This window comes from Coregonus clupeaformis, chromosome 6, assembly GCF_020615455.1.
Source record: "Coregonus clupeaformis isolate EN_2021a chromosome 6, ASM2061545v1, whole genome shotgun sequence".
Taxonomy (NCBI): domain Eukaryota; kingdom Metazoa; phylum Chordata; class Actinopteri; order Salmoniformes; family Salmonidae; genus Coregonus; species Coregonus clupeaformis.
Window position 1 is genome coordinate 36,578,202 of NC_059197.1, and position 19,720 is coordinate 36,597,921.

The 19,720-nt window shown below is 43.4% G+C and overlaps 1 protein-coding gene across 2 annotated transcripts in view; it reads right to left on the reverse strand.

Moving 5' to 3' along the window:
- LOC121567869 (neurobeachin-like) overlaps positions 1–19,720 on the reverse strand; it is a 311,893-nt gene that overhangs the window by 135,279 nt on the left and 156,894 nt on the right. For both annotated transcript variants that reach the window (XM_045220277.1, XM_045220272.1), the window contains exons 39-40: positions 17,054–17,220; positions 1,901–2,025 (exon numbers count right to left, since the gene is read on the reverse strand). In XM_045220277.1, the coding sequence (XP_045076212.1) occupies positions 1,901–2,025; positions 17,054–17,220 (292 nt within the window). The remainder of the gene's footprint in view (positions 1–1,900; positions 2,026–17,053; positions 17,221–19,720) is intronic.

Sequence of the window (19,720 nt, forward strand, 5' to 3'; positions counted from 1 at the left end):
AGTGTGTGTGTTTGTGTGTGTGTGTGTGTGTGTGTGTGTGTGTACGCGTGAATGTGTGTGTGCATGTGTGTGCGAATTATGCTGTAATGAGCTATAAAGATCGGTGTGAGTAGCAGAGGGTCAGAGAGATCCTGGTTGTGTCCCAAATTGCACCCTGCTAATATACTGCACTACTTTTGACCAGAGCCTATGGTGCGCTGGTCAAAAGTAGTGGGAATAAGATGCCATTTGGGACGCACCCAGCCTATCCACCTGAGCAGGCAGCAAGGACACCTGGAGGTAGAACAGCCTGTTAAACACTGGATCAATATGATCCTGACTTCCATTTCATGGTTCCCCAGCTCCAATCAGCTAACTATATCCTCTGCTGCAGCTACAGAACAGAGAGGGTATAGTCATACAGACAGACAGACAGACAGACAGACAGACAGACAGACAGAGGGTAGAGACACGAAGCTAACCCTCCTCACCCTGTCAATGTTGCTAATAACACATCCAAGAAGCTCCTGAAGAATAAACTGGAAATAAATAATTTACTGAACACAAGTACTGAGATTGTCAGTCACTAGTGTGTTACTATCTGTCTATAGACAGCTTTCAAACATCAAACGTCCTCCTCATACCAGACCTGGGTCATCAGGCATGGGTTAGAGAACTGGCCTAATGACTGCTCACCTCCGTTCACTATGAAATATCATACCTCCTGATGTGTGTAGACAACTTGGAACAATAGGATTTAATAGCATGTTTTGTTTGATGTGAGAGCATTTTTCATTTAAAGGTAGACTCAGTGAAGTGACGTTGCCACGAGCAGCACCACAGATATTGAGCTGAGCGAGATGCAAGACTTCGCTCACACACAATCACATACAGTATCTGCGCATGTGCATGGGTTCGCATCACGCTGTTACAGTGTAGTAGCCAGGGGACCAAAACAGCAGAGAAGTTGAGCCTCACACACTAACGCTCTTAGTTGTTGCGGAAATGTACCCACTATGCTGTTTACTTTCTGAATCTACGTCATATCACTGAGTCTGCCTTTAAACAAAATAAATTGAGATGTTTGTTCTTTGTAGAGTTTCTAAATCACTAGATTTTGTTCCCCTTGTTCCTTTACTCCATCTGCTCTGCTAGGTTGCATCCCAAATGGCACCCTATTCCCTACAGTATATAGTGCACTACCTTTGACCAGGGTCCACAAGGGTCTGGTCAAAAGTAGTGCACCATATAGGGAATATGATGCCATTTGGGACACAGAACTAGTCAGTTCAATTAGGGAAAGTTTGAGACTAAGAGCACAACAGTAAAATGACTAAGTCTATAAAAAATTAAATGTTTCATTAAACGGACGTGTCATATTCAATTGACAGAGGTATTAAATATGTTACCTATAAAAATGACAAAACTTCTCTCAGCTCAGCAACAGGCCCTGCCCATAGTACACAGTTCAACCCTGGACACTGAGACCCTCTATAGCTCCTCACTTTATAAGGCTGGCCTTGACAGTGAGAAGAGCCCAGTAGTTGTCTGGGTCATACAACATTATGAATAAGAGGATTGTACTGTGTGGAGAGAGACAGCAGCTACTGTCATGTATACCCCTAACCCTGTCATGTTTTGACCAAACCATAACCCTAAACACTGAGTAAAAATGGTCCTATTCCATCAGGAGACTAGTTACTTCTACAGACTTTGTAGAATAGAGGAAACGGTCAGAAGAAGATATCAAGTATAGTTGACAAGAAAAACTGTTGAATTAAGGTTGCTTGTTACAATGTCCCGCTAGCGGGTTAGTGTTACCAAATACATTAATGTGTTATCCTCTGAGGTCTACATTATTCTGTTTATCTTTTCAACCACACATACTGTAAATCAATCAGCCAGGAGCATGCTGACTAACCATAGTCATCCAGCGTCTTGCAGGGGATGTCCAGGTGGGTCGAGCCAAAGGGGTTCCGTACGAATCTCCGCCTCCTCCGTAGGTCGTCCTCCCAGTAGTCCAGACGCCAGAAGTCATTCAGCTGACTGAGAGACAGACAGAGAGAGATAGGTTAGACTGAGCGACAGACAGCGAGAGATAGACAGGTTAAACTGAGAGACAGACATAGATAGACAAGTTAGACTGAGAGACAGACAGAGATCAACAGGTTAGACAGAGACAGACAAGTTAGACTGAGAGACAGACATAGATAGACAAGTTAGACTGAGAGACAGACATAGATAGACAGGTTAGACTGAGAGACAGACATAGATAGACAAGTTAGACTGAGAGACAGACAGAGATAGACAGGTTAGACTGAGAGACAGACATAAATAGACAGGTTAGACTGAGAGACAGACATAGATAGACAAGTTAGACTGAGAGACAGACAGAGATCAACAGGTTAGACAGAGACAGACAAGTTAGACTGAGAGACAGACATAGATAGACAAGTTAGACTGAGAGACAGACATAGATAGACAGGTTAGACTGAGAGACAGACATAGATAGACAAGTTAGACTGAGAGACAGACAGAGATAGACAGGTTAGACTGAGAGACAGACATAGATAGACAGGTTAGACTGAGAGACAGACAGAGATAGACAGGTTAGACTGAGAGCAGGTTAGAATATACACACACAGACGACACACACACACACACACACACACACACACACACACACACACGCACACTCACACTGGGGGCTACATAGAGTACATACACAGCAGCACAACACCAGGAGCCCCACAGCAGCAGAAGCCACTACACTATAAATCACTAACACTCCCATTAACAAATACAGCATCAAATTACAAGTCTAAATGGCCCAGCTTGCCTCCGTTTTTACTATGTTTTTTAACAAGACTTCAGAGAGGTAGGACCCTCAACACAGGCAGGGAGGGAGACAGGGAAGGATGGAGGGAGGGAGGGAGGGAGAGGAGGAGAGATGGAGGCAGGGAGAGAGGAGAAAGGAGAGAGGGAGAGAGAGAGAGACGGAGGGAGGGAGAGAAGGAAAGGGGAGGCAGGGAGAGAGGAGGGAGGGAGGCAGGCAGGGAGAGAGAGAGGAAGGAGGCAGTGAGCCATGGAGGGAGGGAGGGAGGCAGCAACGTGGAGTTTAATGATGGGGAGGGTCTGAGAACTATAAAACAGCCCCCCTTCCTTCCTTCCCTCCCTGTGTGGGTATGTGGAGCCATGATTAAAATAATGTGTTGAAATATTCATTGAAATGATTCCCAGAGCCCTGGGGCAACCCAAAAGAAAATTGCATTATTATTCATTATTAATAACAGAGAATTAGAGCCTTAAAAACAGGAGAGAAAGAAGGGAACAGCTCCAGCATGTGGTAACCATCTTTGTAAATGATTATTCCAACATTAGCAGGGAGGACCAGGGAAGGAGGATAATTTTATTGCTTGCAGCTAATGCAAACCATTAAGCAGCGGGCCCAGCATCATGTTACTAAGTGCAGCTCTGGCTGGACACATTTCAAAGGCTTTGTGTTTCCTTCAAGGGGAACTAAAAGTAGAAAAACACTGCAAGTCATTTACGTACTCCAAACGGAGCTGTGGAGAGAAATATGGAGCGAGGGAGAGAGTGATTAAAGTGATAGTAGAGCAGATGACAGTTTGGTCTGAGAAGATCCTCAGTCACATCAATGGACCATGTGCTTCATCTTCATCTTCTCCATCTAGACCAGAGTGAGGATCTACACAGTCCTCCTGCTCCTCTGACGGTGTCCCACATGGCACCATATTCCATAGACACTGAGTGTACAAAACATTAGGAACACATTCCTAATATTGAGTTGCACCCCCCTCCCCCTTTGCCCTCAGAACAGCCTCGGGGCATGGACTCTACAAGATGTTGAAAGCCTTCCACAGGGATTCTGGCCCATGTTGACTCCAACGCTTCCCACAGTTGTGACAAGTTGGCTGGATGTCCTTTGGGTAGTGGACTATTCTTGATACACAGGGGAAACTATTGACCGTGAAAAACCCAGCAGCGTTGCAGTTCTTGACACACTCAAACCGGTGCGCCTGGCACCTACTACCATACCCCATTCAAGGCACTTAAATATTTTGTCTTGCCCATTCACCCTCTGAATGGCACACATACACAATCCGTCTCAATCGTCTCAAAGCTTAAAAATCCTTATTTAACCTGTCTCCTCCGGTTCATCTACACTGATTGAAGTGGATTTAACAAGTGACATCAATAAGGGATCATATCTTTCACCTGGATTCACCTGGTCAGTCTATATTATGGAAAGAACAGTTGTTCCTAATGTTTTGTACACTCAGTGTATGGTAAACTACTTTTGGCCAGGGCTCGTATAGGGCTCTTTTATTTTCCTTTGACCAATATACGACCATATTAAAATGATGCCTCCACCTTCACCTTATAAATGATCCAGTCAGTGTGTATTACCACCAAAACAACAACAACAAGCCAGACAGCCACCCAGTTACCAATCCACCTCCAGCTTAGCAGTCTGGCTAGCAGCCAGGGCTACTATTGTATAGCTTCCACCCCCCCATCTCTCTCCACTCTGCCATAATATTTAGTCTGTCTAAACAGATTAATGTGTTACAAGGGGATCACATCACCAAACCGTTCTATGAATATAATATGAATATAATATCTACAACTGTCAGAAAGCTAAAGGCTCAGGAGACTTAGCAGGCCTTTGACAGCCACGAGAGCTCAGTCTCAGTTAAGCATCAATCAACTGTGTGTGTGTGTGTGTGTGTGTGTGTGTGTGTGTGTGTGTGTGTGTGTGTGCAGAGTATCAGCGCGCCTAGAGCTTGTCCCCTGTCTGTCAGTCTCCCAGCAGGTTTGGAGCTGAAGAACAGAGATGTCAGTAGGTGTAGGGGAGAAGCCAGGTAAATGATATTGTAAACGATAGATTACATAGCCTGAAAAATGTAAATCCACTGTAGGCAGACGAAAGATTACCGTTACAGATTATAACCCCTAATTCCCACTACAAATAGTCTGCCAACCGTGGTGGACAAGGAAGGAGCTGCTTTGAACATTTCCTCTGCAATGTGTTAAACACATTAAACACATATGATGCATGAGATTTGATTTGCTGAAGGATAATCATTTGTGTACAGCAACCGAAACTACAAGCCAAAATGTTTTCATTTGTATCTAGCTAATATGAATCAAACATTAAACAAACCAACCCCAAGATTACATGGATTGATTAACCAAGCAAACATGATGATTTCGCTCCCACACCCCAACCTCATTCCACACCATATGCTTTCACTTCGGAGGTGGCTTAGTAGTGAAGGAGAAGGAGAAAGTGAAAGAGGGGGAGGAAGAAAGGGAGAGAGGAGAAGGAGAGAGGGGCCAGTGATACTCTAAACCGTGCGGTCGGCACCAGACCGGATTTGAAACATTGTGCCAAGCTGCTGTGATGAAGGAGGCTGGGCCAGGCAGCTCAGTGAGGGTTATCCAGGATGTCTTCCAAATGGCACCCTATTCCATTTACACACCCTATATAGTGCACTATGGGCCTTGGTCAAAAGAAGTGCACTACATAGGGAACGCTATTTAGGAGGCAGACTGGATGGTCTGGTGTGCTGATGGTATTCTGAGTGTACTGATGGTATTCGGAGTGTACTGAAGTTATTCTTAGTGTACTGATGGTATTCTGAGAGTACTGATGGTATTCAGAGTGTACTGATGGTATTCTGAGTGTGCTGACGGTATTCGGAGTGTACTGATGGTATTCGGAGTGTACTGATAGTATTGTAAGTGTAATCTAAGAGTATATTCGGAGCAGAGTGAGAATGAAACTAAGCCAGATTTTACATACTGAGAGAGGTGTTAAAAATGTGACGTGCTCATCCATCAATTCACTCAAATCCATCGAATAGGACATGTCCGATATTCCCCAGCATCTGAAGCTATATGTCTTCTCTGCTTTGCTGAATCCAATATGAGCACAAAAAGCTTAATTTTATGCATGAGACAGAGAAATACATGCAGAGAAATAATGTGACGCTAGAACAGCTTCAGACACAGATGCACTCTAGGCGGGTTACAAAGTCTGTTTGATACTAAAACAAACATTTAGTAAATGTCTGCCAGCTAAGATATTCTATTGGTGTTAGGCTAACAGACTTATAGAAACAGACACATACTACTAGATGATATGAGGGTAATGACTTGGATACAAAAAAGTGAATAAAATAATTGGACTATATACTGAACATTTGATCAATACAGACTGTACAGACTGTAAAGTGCGAGGCAGTGACAGACAGTTTATTTGAATAGGATCTGTGAGGAGGACTGACTGGCTCTCCACTTCCCCGTTCTCCCCTCGCAGTGGGGCTTCATGACAGGCATAAAGAATGACTGAGGCCAAGCCTCCCAGAAACTGGCTAAATTTATTAGCCCTGTCACACATCAATCACACAAATGGATTTCAAACTGCATTTTAAAAGCTAATTTTCCAGACCTGATAACCAAGAGGAAACATGGCGGCCATTATTCACGGATGCTTTTAGATTCTAAGTGCAGTGCGATAAATGTGTAAAAACACCATCTTCTCTCCTTTTTCCTCTGTGTATTTAAATCCCATCTCTCCTGAATGTGTGTGTGTGTGTCTCCGGACTGTGGAGACAGAGACAGATTTAACACCCCGGCTCCACAGGGAATGTGTTCTGTTTGTAAAAGGCAGTAAAACCTGACAGCCATGACTCAAAATAAAATGGGGAAGCGGGAAATAAAAAGACTGAAAACAATTTCACAGCACAAATACAGCCCAATCTAGGACAGTGGGAGCTGGTTTGTAGTGATGAACTAGGCTAGTATTGGCACTGGGGACAGTTATAGTATAGTGATATACAGAAGTATAGTCATAGTATAGTGGTATAGCTACAGTATATACAGTGAGCTCCAAAAGTATTGGGACAGTGACACATTTTTTGTTGTTTTGGCTCCGTAGTCCAGCACTTTGGATTTGACATGATACAATGACTATGAGGTTAAACAGCAGACTGTCAGCTTTCATTTGAGGGAATTTTCATCCATATAGGGTGAACCGTTTAGAAATGATATAAGTCTTTGTACATAGTACCCCCATTTGTGGGTACCAAAAGTACTGGAATAAATTCACTTATATGTGTATTAAAGTAGTCAAAAGTTGAGTATTTGGTCCCATATTCCTAGCACGCAACAATTACATCAAGCTTGTGACTCTTCAGATTATTTTGTGCCCAATAGTAATGAATGGTAAATAATGTATTGTGTCATTTTGGAGTCACTTTTACAGTAAATAAGAATAGAATATGTTTCTATACACTTCTACATACCACGGCTGTCAGCCAATCAGCATTCAGGGCTCGAACCACCCAGTTTATAATAACTACTTATAACACTGTCTGTCAAAGTGCAGCTACAATAATTACTTATAACACTGTCTGTCAAAGTGCAGGTACAATAACTAGCTACCACTCAGACAGACAGATAGACAGGCAGGCAGCAGAGATGGAGAAACAGGTTATGAGCCCTGGTCAAAAGTAGTGCACTATACATGGTATAGTGTAAAGGGTATAGGGTGCCATTTAAGACACACCCCATCTCTAGCGCCTGGCTGTTGTATGCTGCCCCCCATCAAGGTCATATCTCTGTCAGAAACACAACAAATCATTATATCAACAAACCATTACAGCTGACCATGTTGTCAAAGACCCAGTTAAGAGTGTTTACTCCAGAGTGTTCTTCAAACACGGCGGTAAACTGGACCATGGTTCTGATGTTCATTTCTAACATGTTTATTTCTAACGAGGTCATACAGATAGTTCTATATGAACCATAACCCAAAGGAGGGACGATCACTCAGATCATTCAGATAGAACAGAATTATCCATGTTTAAGTTAGAACAGAACTAACCATGTTTCAGATGGAACAGAGCTAACCATGTTTCAGATGGAACAAAGCTAACCATGTTTCAGATGGAACAGAGCTAACCATGTTTCAGATGGAACAGAGCTATTCATATTTCAGATCATTCAGTTGGAACAAAACTATCCATGTTTCAGTTAGAACAAAACTATACTAGTTTCAGACAGTTTGTCCTGACAGAGAGGACTATTGTGAGAGATTCGAAAGAAAAGGAACGAAAGATTCAATAAAACACCATTATATTCTCTTTAAATGCTTCTATTTGAGACATAAATGGGGGATAATTATAATAAATAGCAATTATCAGTGACTAGTCTATTTAAAGAGGCAGGACTGGTTAGTGTCTCACCACACACACCCTGTCCTGTGAAGGGGGTGCCCTGCCCTGCCCTGCACCCCGAGCCCTGCGCCTCACACCCTGCGCCCCGAACCCTGCGCCCTGTGTGACTCTGACACTAAACACACTCCAGAGCTCTCAGATTAAGTCCTTCTGAGAACAAATGGCCTTTCTTCTCTCCTCCGTCCACACTCTGTCCATCTACCAATGAGAGGAAGCTATTCATTGTCTATGGTCTATGGTCTAGTCTAGGGTCACTGTTAACATGATACACTGGTCAGTATTACCATGACACACTAAACCATTCTGCTCTGGGGACATGCCAACCATGTCCTGAAATGTAAGCATGGAAATACTAGGGTTGCAAAATTCCGGTAATTTCCCCCAAATTCTCAGGGTTTCTAGAAATACTGGTTGGAGGACGCTGGATTTCCTGCTTATTCCCTTGTGATTCCGGGAATTTTCTAACTTGGATTTCTGGAAAACCTGAGAAGTTTGGAAAACTTACCAGAATTTTGCAACCCTAGAAAGTACTGCATGATGGTCTCTCTATAAACAAATCATCTACCAAACCATTATCCTTCTGAAACCTCTCATATCACTCAAGAACAGTGCCGTATTATATACACTTCTCAAAAAAAATAAAGGGAACACTTAAACAACACAATGTAACTCCAAGTCAATCACACTTCTGTGAAATCAAACTGTCCACTTAGGAAGCAACACTGATTGACAATAAATTTCACATGCTGTAAATTCAGAAAGAAAAGACTGACAGTACATTAGAAATAAGATCATTTGTGTAATGAATGCATAGTCATGCAGAAAGAGTAAGACTACCAGCAATGACAGTCACTAACAGTCAGACTACAGTCAGTAACAGTCAGTAACAGTGAGATTACAGTCAGTAACCATCAGTAACAGTGAGAGTACAGTCAGTAACAGTGAGATTACAGTCAGTAACAGTCAGACTAGTCAGTAAAAGTCAGTAAAATTCAGTAACAGTCAGACTAGTCAGTAAAAGTCAGATTAGTCAGTAACAGTCAGTAACAGTCAGACTAGTCAGTAACAGTCAGACTAGTCAGTAACAGTCAGACTAGTCAGTAACAGTCAGTAACAGTCAGACTAGTCAGTAACAGTCAGACTAGTTAGTAACAGTCAGACTAGTCAGTAACAGTGAGACTACAGTCAGTAACTGTGAGATTACAGTCAGTAACATTCAGACTACGGTCAGTAACAGTGAGACTAGTCAGTAACAGTGAGACTACAGTCAGTAACTGTGAGATTACAGTCAGTAACATTCAGACTACAGTCAGTAACAGTGAGACTAGTCAGTAACAGTGAGACTACAGTCAGTAACAGTCAGTAACAGTGAGACTACAGTCTTTAGTATGTCTGAACCCCTCCCTCCCTGCCAGCTCCATGGACCATTCATCTTTCATAAGAGGTGGGGCTCACCTCCCAGCTCTCTCTTCTCTCTCTCTACTCCCCTTTAACTGATGATGGTGTGAACGCTCCCCTTCAGAGGTCATTATCAGGCTGCAAGGTTAACTCCGCCCCCAGGGAGGAGCTGCTGTACTATAGATCAACAACAAATGAAAGCGGCGAGAAAGAGGAGTGATAGAACAAAGGAACTTCACTTCTTTAACCTCCCCAGTACAAATATGTTGTTTTCCCCTCTTGAATAAACATAGCTATAGAGGACAGATATCACCAAGGCTGTGTTAGGGTTCCTGCTGCATTCATCTTCTAAATGAACCATCATGTCCAGTAGGATCATATTCACTGGTCCTCCATATACCTTCACACAGGGCCCAGAGAGACCTTAATCTATCTCTCTCTCTCCTCCCCCTCTCTTTCACACTCTCTCCTCCTATCTTCCCCTCCTCTTCTCCTCTCTGCTCGTCAGAGCTGCTAATAGAATGGATAACCCGGCGAGGCGAGACAGTGGAGTGCTTAGCCAGGCAGCCAGTGAATGAAGGGTCCATTCCATCACTAAGTTATTATCCACAGGCAGAGTGTTGAGACAGAGAGATGAAACTCTCTGTTAGTCAAGGGAAACGCCTGTTCCACTCCCCTCACCATGATCAATATATGCCACCACTATCTCCTCCATTCCCTCCGCTACTGAAATAGTAATTATACAGGAGCAATGTTGACAATCGATAGCTCAGTCAGGTTGGGTTAAGGTCTGGAGAGCAGGTGTGGGGTGGGGGGGTGGGGGTTTAGTCAGCTACTGAGGTCAACAGCGACACCTTGGAACAAAGGACGTCCTGTCTGTCTGTCTCCTTCCACCTGCTCTACATCCTGTTAAGACGGACATGTTGGAACGCCTGGGTTGCGTCTGAAATGGCACCCTATTCCCTATATAGTGTAATATTTTTGGTATATAGTAGTGCACTATATAGGGGATAGGGTGCCATTTGGGACGCAGACAGTGGTGGACAAGGTAGGCCTTTAGTGTCAATGGAGATGCAGACTACTCACTCTGCAATGCAACCCAGTATGTATCAAACTTGAATAAATGCATGTGACAAAAGATAGTTCCCAGAATCCAGGTAGATCAGAGGTAGATGTGATTGGGTTAAATGTGCTTTCCAATTCATGAGAACTATAAAAACAAAGCCAACATACACTATATATGCAAAAGTATGTGGACACCTCTTCAAATTAGTGGATTCAGCTATTTCAGCCACAGCCGTTGCTGTCCTCAGTTGCAACACTCACTACCAGGTTCCAAACTGCCTCTGGAAGCAACGTCAGCACAATAACTGTTCGTCTGGAGCTTCATGAAATGGATTTCCATGGCCAAGCAGCCGCACACAAGCCTAAGATCACCATGCGCAATGCCAAGCGTCGGCTGGAGTGGTGTAAAGCTCGCCGCCATTGGACTCTGGAGCAGTGGAAACATGTTCTCTGGAGTGATGAATCACGCTTCACCAACTGGCAGTCCGATGGACGAATCTGGGTTTGGCAGATGCCAGGAGAACGCTACCTGCCCGAATGCATAGTGCCAGCTGTAAAGTTTGGTGGAGGAGGAATAATGGTCTGGGGCTGTTTTTCATGGTTCGGGTTAGGCCCCTTAGTTCCAGTGAAGGGAAATCTTAACGCTACAGCATACAATGACATTCAAGACGATTCTGTGCTTCCAACTTTGTGGCAACAGTTTGGCTAAGGCCCTGTTTCAGCATGACAATGCCCCCGTGCACTAAGCGAGGTCCATACATAAATGGTTTGTCGAGTTCGGTGTGGAAGAACTTGACTGGCCTGCACAGAGCCCTGACCTCAACCCCATCGAACACCTTTGGGATGAATTGGAACGCCGACTGCAAGCCAGGCCTAATCGCCCAACATCAGTGCCCGACCTCACTAATGCTCTTGTGGCTGAATGGAAGCAAGTCCCTGCAGCAATGTTCCAACATCTAGTGGAAAGCCTTCCCAGAAGAGTGGAGGCTGTTATAGCCGCAAATGAGGGACCAACTCCATATTACTGCCCAGGATTTTGGAATGAGATGTTCGACGAGCAGGTGTCCACATACGTTTGGTCATGTAGTGTATTTACTCGATGCGCTCACATACAATATGTCTTAAAACCACAGAGCAGAGTGAAGTTAATGTTAATAGATGTTGTATCAGAGCCTAGTGTTGGGCTGCAGCTGTAATCAATAACCAACCGCCTGTAACGTGTCATATCTGTCATCTCATATCTGATCAGTCATCTGGCTTGGGCAGTGTTATGGGGGGACCAACGCCATATTAATGCCCATAATTCTGGAATGAGATGTTCGACGAGCAGGTGTCCACATACTTTTGGTCATGTAGTGTATTATAGTATTACTATAATAGAAAACAGAGTAGAAACGATATTGACATTAGTAAATAAGAGGATAAATACAAACTTGCCTTGTGTTAAAGCATGGTTTTTATCATAGTTTAAGACTGGTAGATAAAGACACTGTGCATTATTCTAGAATGAATTCATCAGCCTTGCCTTGACGTCTCCTTTCTCTTGACAATGCTGAACTTTATAATCCAGAGACAGGGGTCAGGGGGTCACAGCAGAGGGACGAGGGGCCAGAGAAAATCACTCACTCACTGGAGAAAATTCTAACATCCAATTTTCAACTTGATTTATCAGTGTGACGTTCAAACTGATAGGGTGCTGTGATGGGAGGAGGGAGGGAGAGGAGGAAGAGGGAAAGATGGGTGAGGAGGGAGGGAGGGGTGAGGAAGGAGGAGGGGAGCTGTCTCAGAGCTGCATCAAAGGTTTCTCGTTCTGATTTAGCACAGCGGATCAATACAACCCTATACTGTTTCAATTTGAACACTATTGATTTTGTGATGTCGACTCAATACAGGGCACATTCATCATCAGGCAAGCAGAAAGTATGATCCAACATCACACTGCCTTAACACAGCCCTACCACCTACTGGGCTCATCTGGTTAATTCATATAATAGGTAATATGATCGCAGACAGATTTTGTATGTCTCCCAAATGGCATCTATTCCCAATGTAGTGCACTAATTTGGACCAGAGCCAAATGGGTCCTGGTCAAAAGTAGTGCACTATATAGGGAATAGGGTACCATTTGGACGGAGCCATTGGCTTTTCGTTCATGTGCAGTGTCTCCTTGTCACACAGTGTAATGATCTGATGTTATAATGGTGTCTGAACACATCTGAAAATGCATTACGTTACTATTTCAAAATACTACAGTTGTGTAAAAACTTACAACAAAATGTGCACTATAGCCATCAGCAGTAGTTTCAGCTGGCTGAGTATATTAAATATATAATTCTGTTGATAAAACGTTCCACACAGATGATCAATATCCTCTGGCTAGTCTCCAGGCAGAACTTAAGGTTAAAGGAAAAACAATTTCTGTGCAGGCAAGCATTCTCACATACACACGCACGTACGCACGCACGCACGCACAAGCACAAACACACACACACTCATTCTTCAACCAGCGTCACAAATAACAGACAGCCCCTTCAGAATGCTGGAGGGCTTTCTTTTTTACAAGAGCAGCATAAATGAGAAAGTTAATGTAGCATTGAATAAGGCTGAGTTGCTACACTGCCCTGAGCTCATGAACATATTGCATCATTTTTCTTCTCCAGCAGGTCACCATTAAATGGGAATTTGTTGGAAGTTTTTCAGTATCATTTACAATGCTCCCCCGCTCAGCAACCCTTTGTTCCAATACTAATGCTATCCCCGGAGAGAAATTCTATAAATATTTGAATACATAAATCTACAGTAGCAGCCCTCAATTAAATCTTATATGTTTTTCCAAGGGTACTTTACTTATACTATTGTTGGTCTGTTTTATGAATTTCTCTAACAGAACTGCATGGCATATGATCAAACATACAGTAGTATATGCTCAAAATATATACACAATACTCAAACATTTGGTAAGTGGGTGAAGTAAGACATTTAGTTGCATTAACTACTGTAGGTAAGGATATCTATAATACAATGCAATTCCAATTGTAGTTCAATCTGTACTATAGTTTGCATCCAAACGGCACCCTATTCCCTATTCTGGTCACCTATTCTGGTCAAAAGTGATCAAAAGTAGTGCACTATATAATGTATAGCTGCATGGGTAAATAGGGCTCTGGTCAAAAGTAATGCACTATATAGGGAAAAGAGTGCAATTTGGGAGTCAGTACGCACCCATAGATTAATGGTCCAATGATGATAAGTGTGCATCTTTCTGAGGTAACTGCATCTGTTTCCAGGGCTGTGTTTGTCAGGTGGGATGATGCATGTCTAAATCACTAAATCTATATGCCACACAATCCATGCAGAGTACAAGTAGTCTTTAAAACACTCCTCAATCAATCGAATTCTCCTTACAAACTACAGTAAGGTTATTGTATTTTTTCAATAAAGAAATCTGACAACACTGCAGAATTCTTAAAGCACTCAAAACATTTTCTATCGATGTGAGCAAACAACATCCCATTACTGAACATAGTTAACCATCTGTATGTAGATAACATATTTAACCATCTGTATTATGTTTTCAACATCCCAATAAAGAAAGCCAAGCTACTGTTTCAGTGAGAGTAGTCAATTACTGAAAGTTTCTTTCAGTAAGCAAGGCAGGGTTTGACAGGACCTTTGCTGCACTTGCCACTCGCCAGGTCGTCGTTGTAAATACAGAATATCTTGCCTGATATAAAGCTTGTTTTATAAGGAGCTTCCTAACAGATCATAGCCAATGCCATCAACATCTCAATGAACATATATGTCATGTGTCGTCGTGACATTACCAGGTAGTAACATAGAGAGAATAGTGGTAGGGGTCTAAGCACAAAACCTTGAGGAACGCCTAATTCAACTTTGGAGCCCTTAGAGGGTTTTCCACCTAGTTGGACAAATGGATACTGCTCAGATCGGTGGTTTAAGCATCACTATTCAGCACTGGCCCATTTCAACCACTGAGTGTGTGTGTAGTTGTGGGTTCGATTCCCACGGGGGACCAGTATGATTTTTTAAATATATATATATATGTATGCACTCACTAACTGTAAGTCGCTCTGGATAAGAGCGTCTGCTAAATGACTAAAATGTAAAATGTGTGTGTGTGTGTGTGTGTGTGGTGGGAAGCAGAGCTAAGGCTCCAAGGATCTGTAGTTTTAAAGACCCAGGGGAAAGGGGTGGAGGGAATGACTCCGACCATCAACCACCACCAGGTGTTTTGCTGTGTGACTGAGAGGGTTGCTGAGAGACTCGACAACACTCCACACAAACACCTTCTAGTACACACACACACACACACACACACACAAACACACACGTCAGATGCATGCATGTACATACAAGCACACACACAACTCCCCTCCCCCCAACCCCCAGTCTGTGTGACCCGTGGTCGGTCCCGAAGGGGGTTCAGTCTCTTTGACTGTTATTGAGTTAGTTGACCTGGTCCCTGATCCTGGTGGATGTTGGGTAAATGACATTAGCTGGTGGTCCTTCCTTCCTTCCCAGCACTGCACTTTGTGGCTCACAGCCAGGTAATTGTACAGCACAGCTAATACTGGGAGTTCTGTTATCCAGCCTGGCCTTAGCATGGCCAGCCCAGCTCCAGGTAGACTCCGCACTAAACCTTTCACCAGACCCAGTCCGTACTTCTGTGCCAGGCTGCCCCAGGTTCGGTGTTTGTTGGTGAGGACGTAAAGTACAGTTGAAGTCGGAAGTTTACATACACTTAGATTGGAGTCATTAAAACTATTTTTTCAACCACTCCACAAATTTCTTGTTAACAAACTATAGTTTTGACAAGTCGGTTAGGACATCTACTTTGTACATGACACAAGTCATTTTTCCAACAATTGTTTACAGACAGATTATTTCACTGTATCACAATTCCAGTGGGTCAGAAGTTTACATACACTAAATTGACTGTGCCTTTAAACAGCTTGGAAAATTCCAGAAAATGATGTCATGGCTTTAGCAGCTTCTGATAGGCTAATTGCCATGATTTGAGTCAAGTGGAGGTGTACCTGTGGATGTATTTCAAGGCTTACAGTGAGGGAAAAAAGTATTTAGACATGATCAGTCTATAATTGTAATGGTAGGTTTATTTGAACAGTGAGAGACAGAATAACAACAAAAAAATCCAGAAAAACGCATGTCAAAAATGTTATAAATTGATTTGCATTTTAATGAGGGAAATAAGTATTTGACCCCCTCTCAATCAGAAAGATTTCTGGCTCCCAGGTGTCTTTTATACAGGTAACGAGCTGAGATTAGGAACACACTTTTAAAGGGAGTGCTCCTAATCTCAGTTTGTTACCTGTATAAAAGACACCTGTCCACAGAAGCAATCAATCAGATTCCAAACTTTCCACCATGGCCAAGACCAAAGAGCTCTCCAAGGATGTCAGGGACAATATTGTAGACCTACACAAGGATGGAATGGGCTACAAGACCATCGCCAAGCAGCTTGGTGAGAAGATGACAACAGTTGGTGCGATTATTCGCAAATGGAAGAAACACAAAATAACTGTCAATCTACCTCGGCCTGGGGCTCCATGCAAGATCTCACCTCGTGGAGTTGCAATGATCATGAGAACGGTGAGGAATCAGCCCAGAACTACACGGGAGGATCTTGTCAATGATCAAGGCAGCTGGGACCATAGTCACCAAGAAAACAATTGGTAACACACTACGCCGTGAAGGACTGAAATCCTGCAGCGCCTGCAAGGTCTCCCTGCTCAAGAAAGCACATATACATGCCCGTCTGAAGTTTGCCAATGAACATCTGAATGATTCAGAGGAGAACTGGGTGAAAGTGTTGTGGTCAGATGAGACCAAAACCGAGCTCTTTGGCATCAATTCAACTCGCCGTGTTTGGAGGAGGAGGAATGCTGCCTATGACCCCAAGAACACCATCCCCACCGTCAAACATGGAGGTGGAAACATTATGCTTTGGGGGTGTGTTTCTGCTAAGGGGACAGGACAACTTCACCGCATCAAAGGGACCATGGACGGGGCCATGTACAGTCAAATCTTGGGTGAGAACATCCTCCTAACTGACCTAAGACATGGCATTTTTACTAGGATTAAATGTCAGGAATTGTGAAAAACTGAGTTTAAATGTATTCGGCTAAGGTGTATGTAAACTTCCGACTTCAACTGTATATACCCCAGCCACTGCTCTAACCCTACAGCCTAGCCCTATACTCCAGCCCAAGGCCTATCATTCAGCTCAAGGCCTATCCTTCAGACCCAGTCCTAGCAAGACCTATCCTTCAGCCCAAGCTCTATACCTCAGCCCTAGGTCTTACCTCTGTGCCAGGCTGCCCCAGGCTCCATGCTTATTGGTGAGGATGTTGAGGATCTTCTGTTTGAGCTGGTTGGCAGTCACATGGTCTCTGTGTTTGGCAGCGCTGATCAGGTGATCACACATATTTTCCTCCTCCCTCCGATCAGCAGCGTACTGGGCACAGTTAGACTGATGGAGGGAATAAAAGGAGCCATTTTATTATAAACATAGCCATGCTAACACCATGCTAGGCATTCACATTATGCTAACACCATGCTAACATAATGCTAACATCATGTTAGGTGTTAACATTATGCTAAAACCGGGCAGGATCTATCACCAGGATTTGATATTAATTGCACTTTGATTGTATGTACTTTTAATGTAAGGTGTCCTTGAGTGTCTTGAAAGGCATCTGTCAAATACAACCGTCTGTCTGGTGTTAGCATGGTGTTACCATGGCTATGTTATGTTTGTATTAATATGTCCTTGTGTTTCCTCCGTTGCAATCCTGCGAAATTAGATACTACATTCAAACATGTAAATGTGTGTGTGTCCTGCTAGGAAGCTACGCTAAGCGTGCGTTGAGGGAGAAGAAATGAAAACCATTCAATAGATCCACAGAGGATATTATGGTGTGTGTGTGTGTGTGTTTGTGTGCGTGCACGTGTGAGTAGTTATTATAGCCTGTGCTGTCAAGATTAACAGAGCCAATCTCTGCTCCACTACATCAGCAGGGGACGTGTTAGTGAAGAGTGATTAAACACTGTCGCCGTCTGCTAATTTGTCCATTAGAAAGCTTTAATGTCATCTGTTTACATCCGGGTCATAATAAATAATCTGTCCCTATATAAAACTCAACTGTGACTGTGGATGAAGGGCAGGTTGGATAACAAAGAGAAGTAGCCTGTACTGTAGCCTACATGCATAAATGATCATCAACCAGTGTGACATAAATAGATTGAAACCTGGTGTATGTTGATGTGTGATGTTGAAGTGGAGTCAATGACTGCGTACCAAATGGCACTCCATTCCCTTTATAGTACACTAGTTTTAACCAGGGCCCATATGGCTCTGGTAAAAAGTAGTGCACTATATAGGGAATAGGGTGACATTTGGGACGCACCAAGTGATCTCCTGCAGGCAGCGTAGAAGCATCTAAAGGTAATCTAGATTCTAGAGGAGCCAATCAGGATCTGACTTAATCTTCTCCTCGCTAAAATAAGATTGTCTTGCTGCGTCGCCCCGGGGCTGCTCTTTCCTGCTCATATACTAAATCTAATTTGCTAACAGAAGCTGGAAGTTAATTGAATTTCCGGCCCTATATTTGAATTGTGTCAGATATTATACCTCAACATATTCTTCAAATGGCAGATAACTCAATCTCTGCTTGTCATCTCACGTTACCATGTGACAAATATCAAACCTTATTTATCACTTCACAGGATATGAGGCTGCTGCCCTGACTCCAACCTAATGTAAAAATGTCTATCTGTCTGGGGATGGAGGGTAGGGGGATGGAGGGTAGGGGGAGGGAGGGAGGGGTTGTGATGGGTAATAAAGTAGACACAGTGCTGGATGAAAAGTGTAGACTGTCTAGAGTTGTCAGACAGAGGGGATGAGGCCAGAGGAGGGATGAGGGCCAGGTAATCTGGGTGTTTCCCAAATGTCACCGTACGGGCCCTGGTCAAAAGTAGTGCACTATACAGTGAATAGGGTGCCCTTTGAGATGCAGCCTCCCTCTCTCCAGGTGACATGGCATATCTATCTGTCTCCTCCAGTTTATCTAGCAGGTCAAGGAGCCTCTAGCAGAGGACTACAGGATATCTAACAGCTACTTGAGGAGGGCTGCTGCCCCAAGATAAGAAACCCATCACTCCTCACATGTACAAGCTACTAACAGAGGTGGCAGAAGGGTCTGTGTGTGTGTGTGTTCGTGTGTGTGCATGTGCATGTTTGTGTACTTGGGTATGACACTTCCTATATGACTAGTAACATTGTTTCATCCCACTCCTCAACTTTTCTTGATGATAATTAATGAAAGTGAGAGAGAGAGAGAGAGAGAGAGAGAGAGAGAGAGAGAGAGAGAGAGAGAGAGAGAGAGAAAGCGCGTGAGAAGGAGAGAGAGAGCAGCTCTACCTGCTGTCTAAAAGAGGCATGACATTCCTCTGAACAGAGCACCTCCCTGAGCTCAGAAAGCTGCTCCTCTCTCCTCTCCACTACTGTATGGTCCTAAAACCTTCTGAGGCTTCCTTACATTTAATAAATAATTAATCAGACACAGAAAGTGGCATTACTAAAGACTGATTGCGCCCCAAATAGCATCCTATTCCCTATATGGTGCACTACTTTGCCCAGAGCCTATTGGGTACTGATCAAAAGTAGCACACTATAAAGAGAATAGGGTGCCATTTGGGATGCAGATACTGTCTAATTACTGCAGACAACCTCTAATTCCTACAGAAATCAATAATAAGAGTGTTGGTGTTCTGATGCTTTGTAGTGAGAACAGGCAGTGTGTTTGATATGTGGGGTAAGTACTGTCTCTGGGGTAGACTCATTACACTGTTGGATGGGATTAAAGCCAATAAGACCAGATATTAATATAGCTGGCATATCATTCAGTCTTCTTATTAATATTGCTAGCAGGCTGGTTATTATAATCCCTTAGAGTGGCCTAATGGTAGGA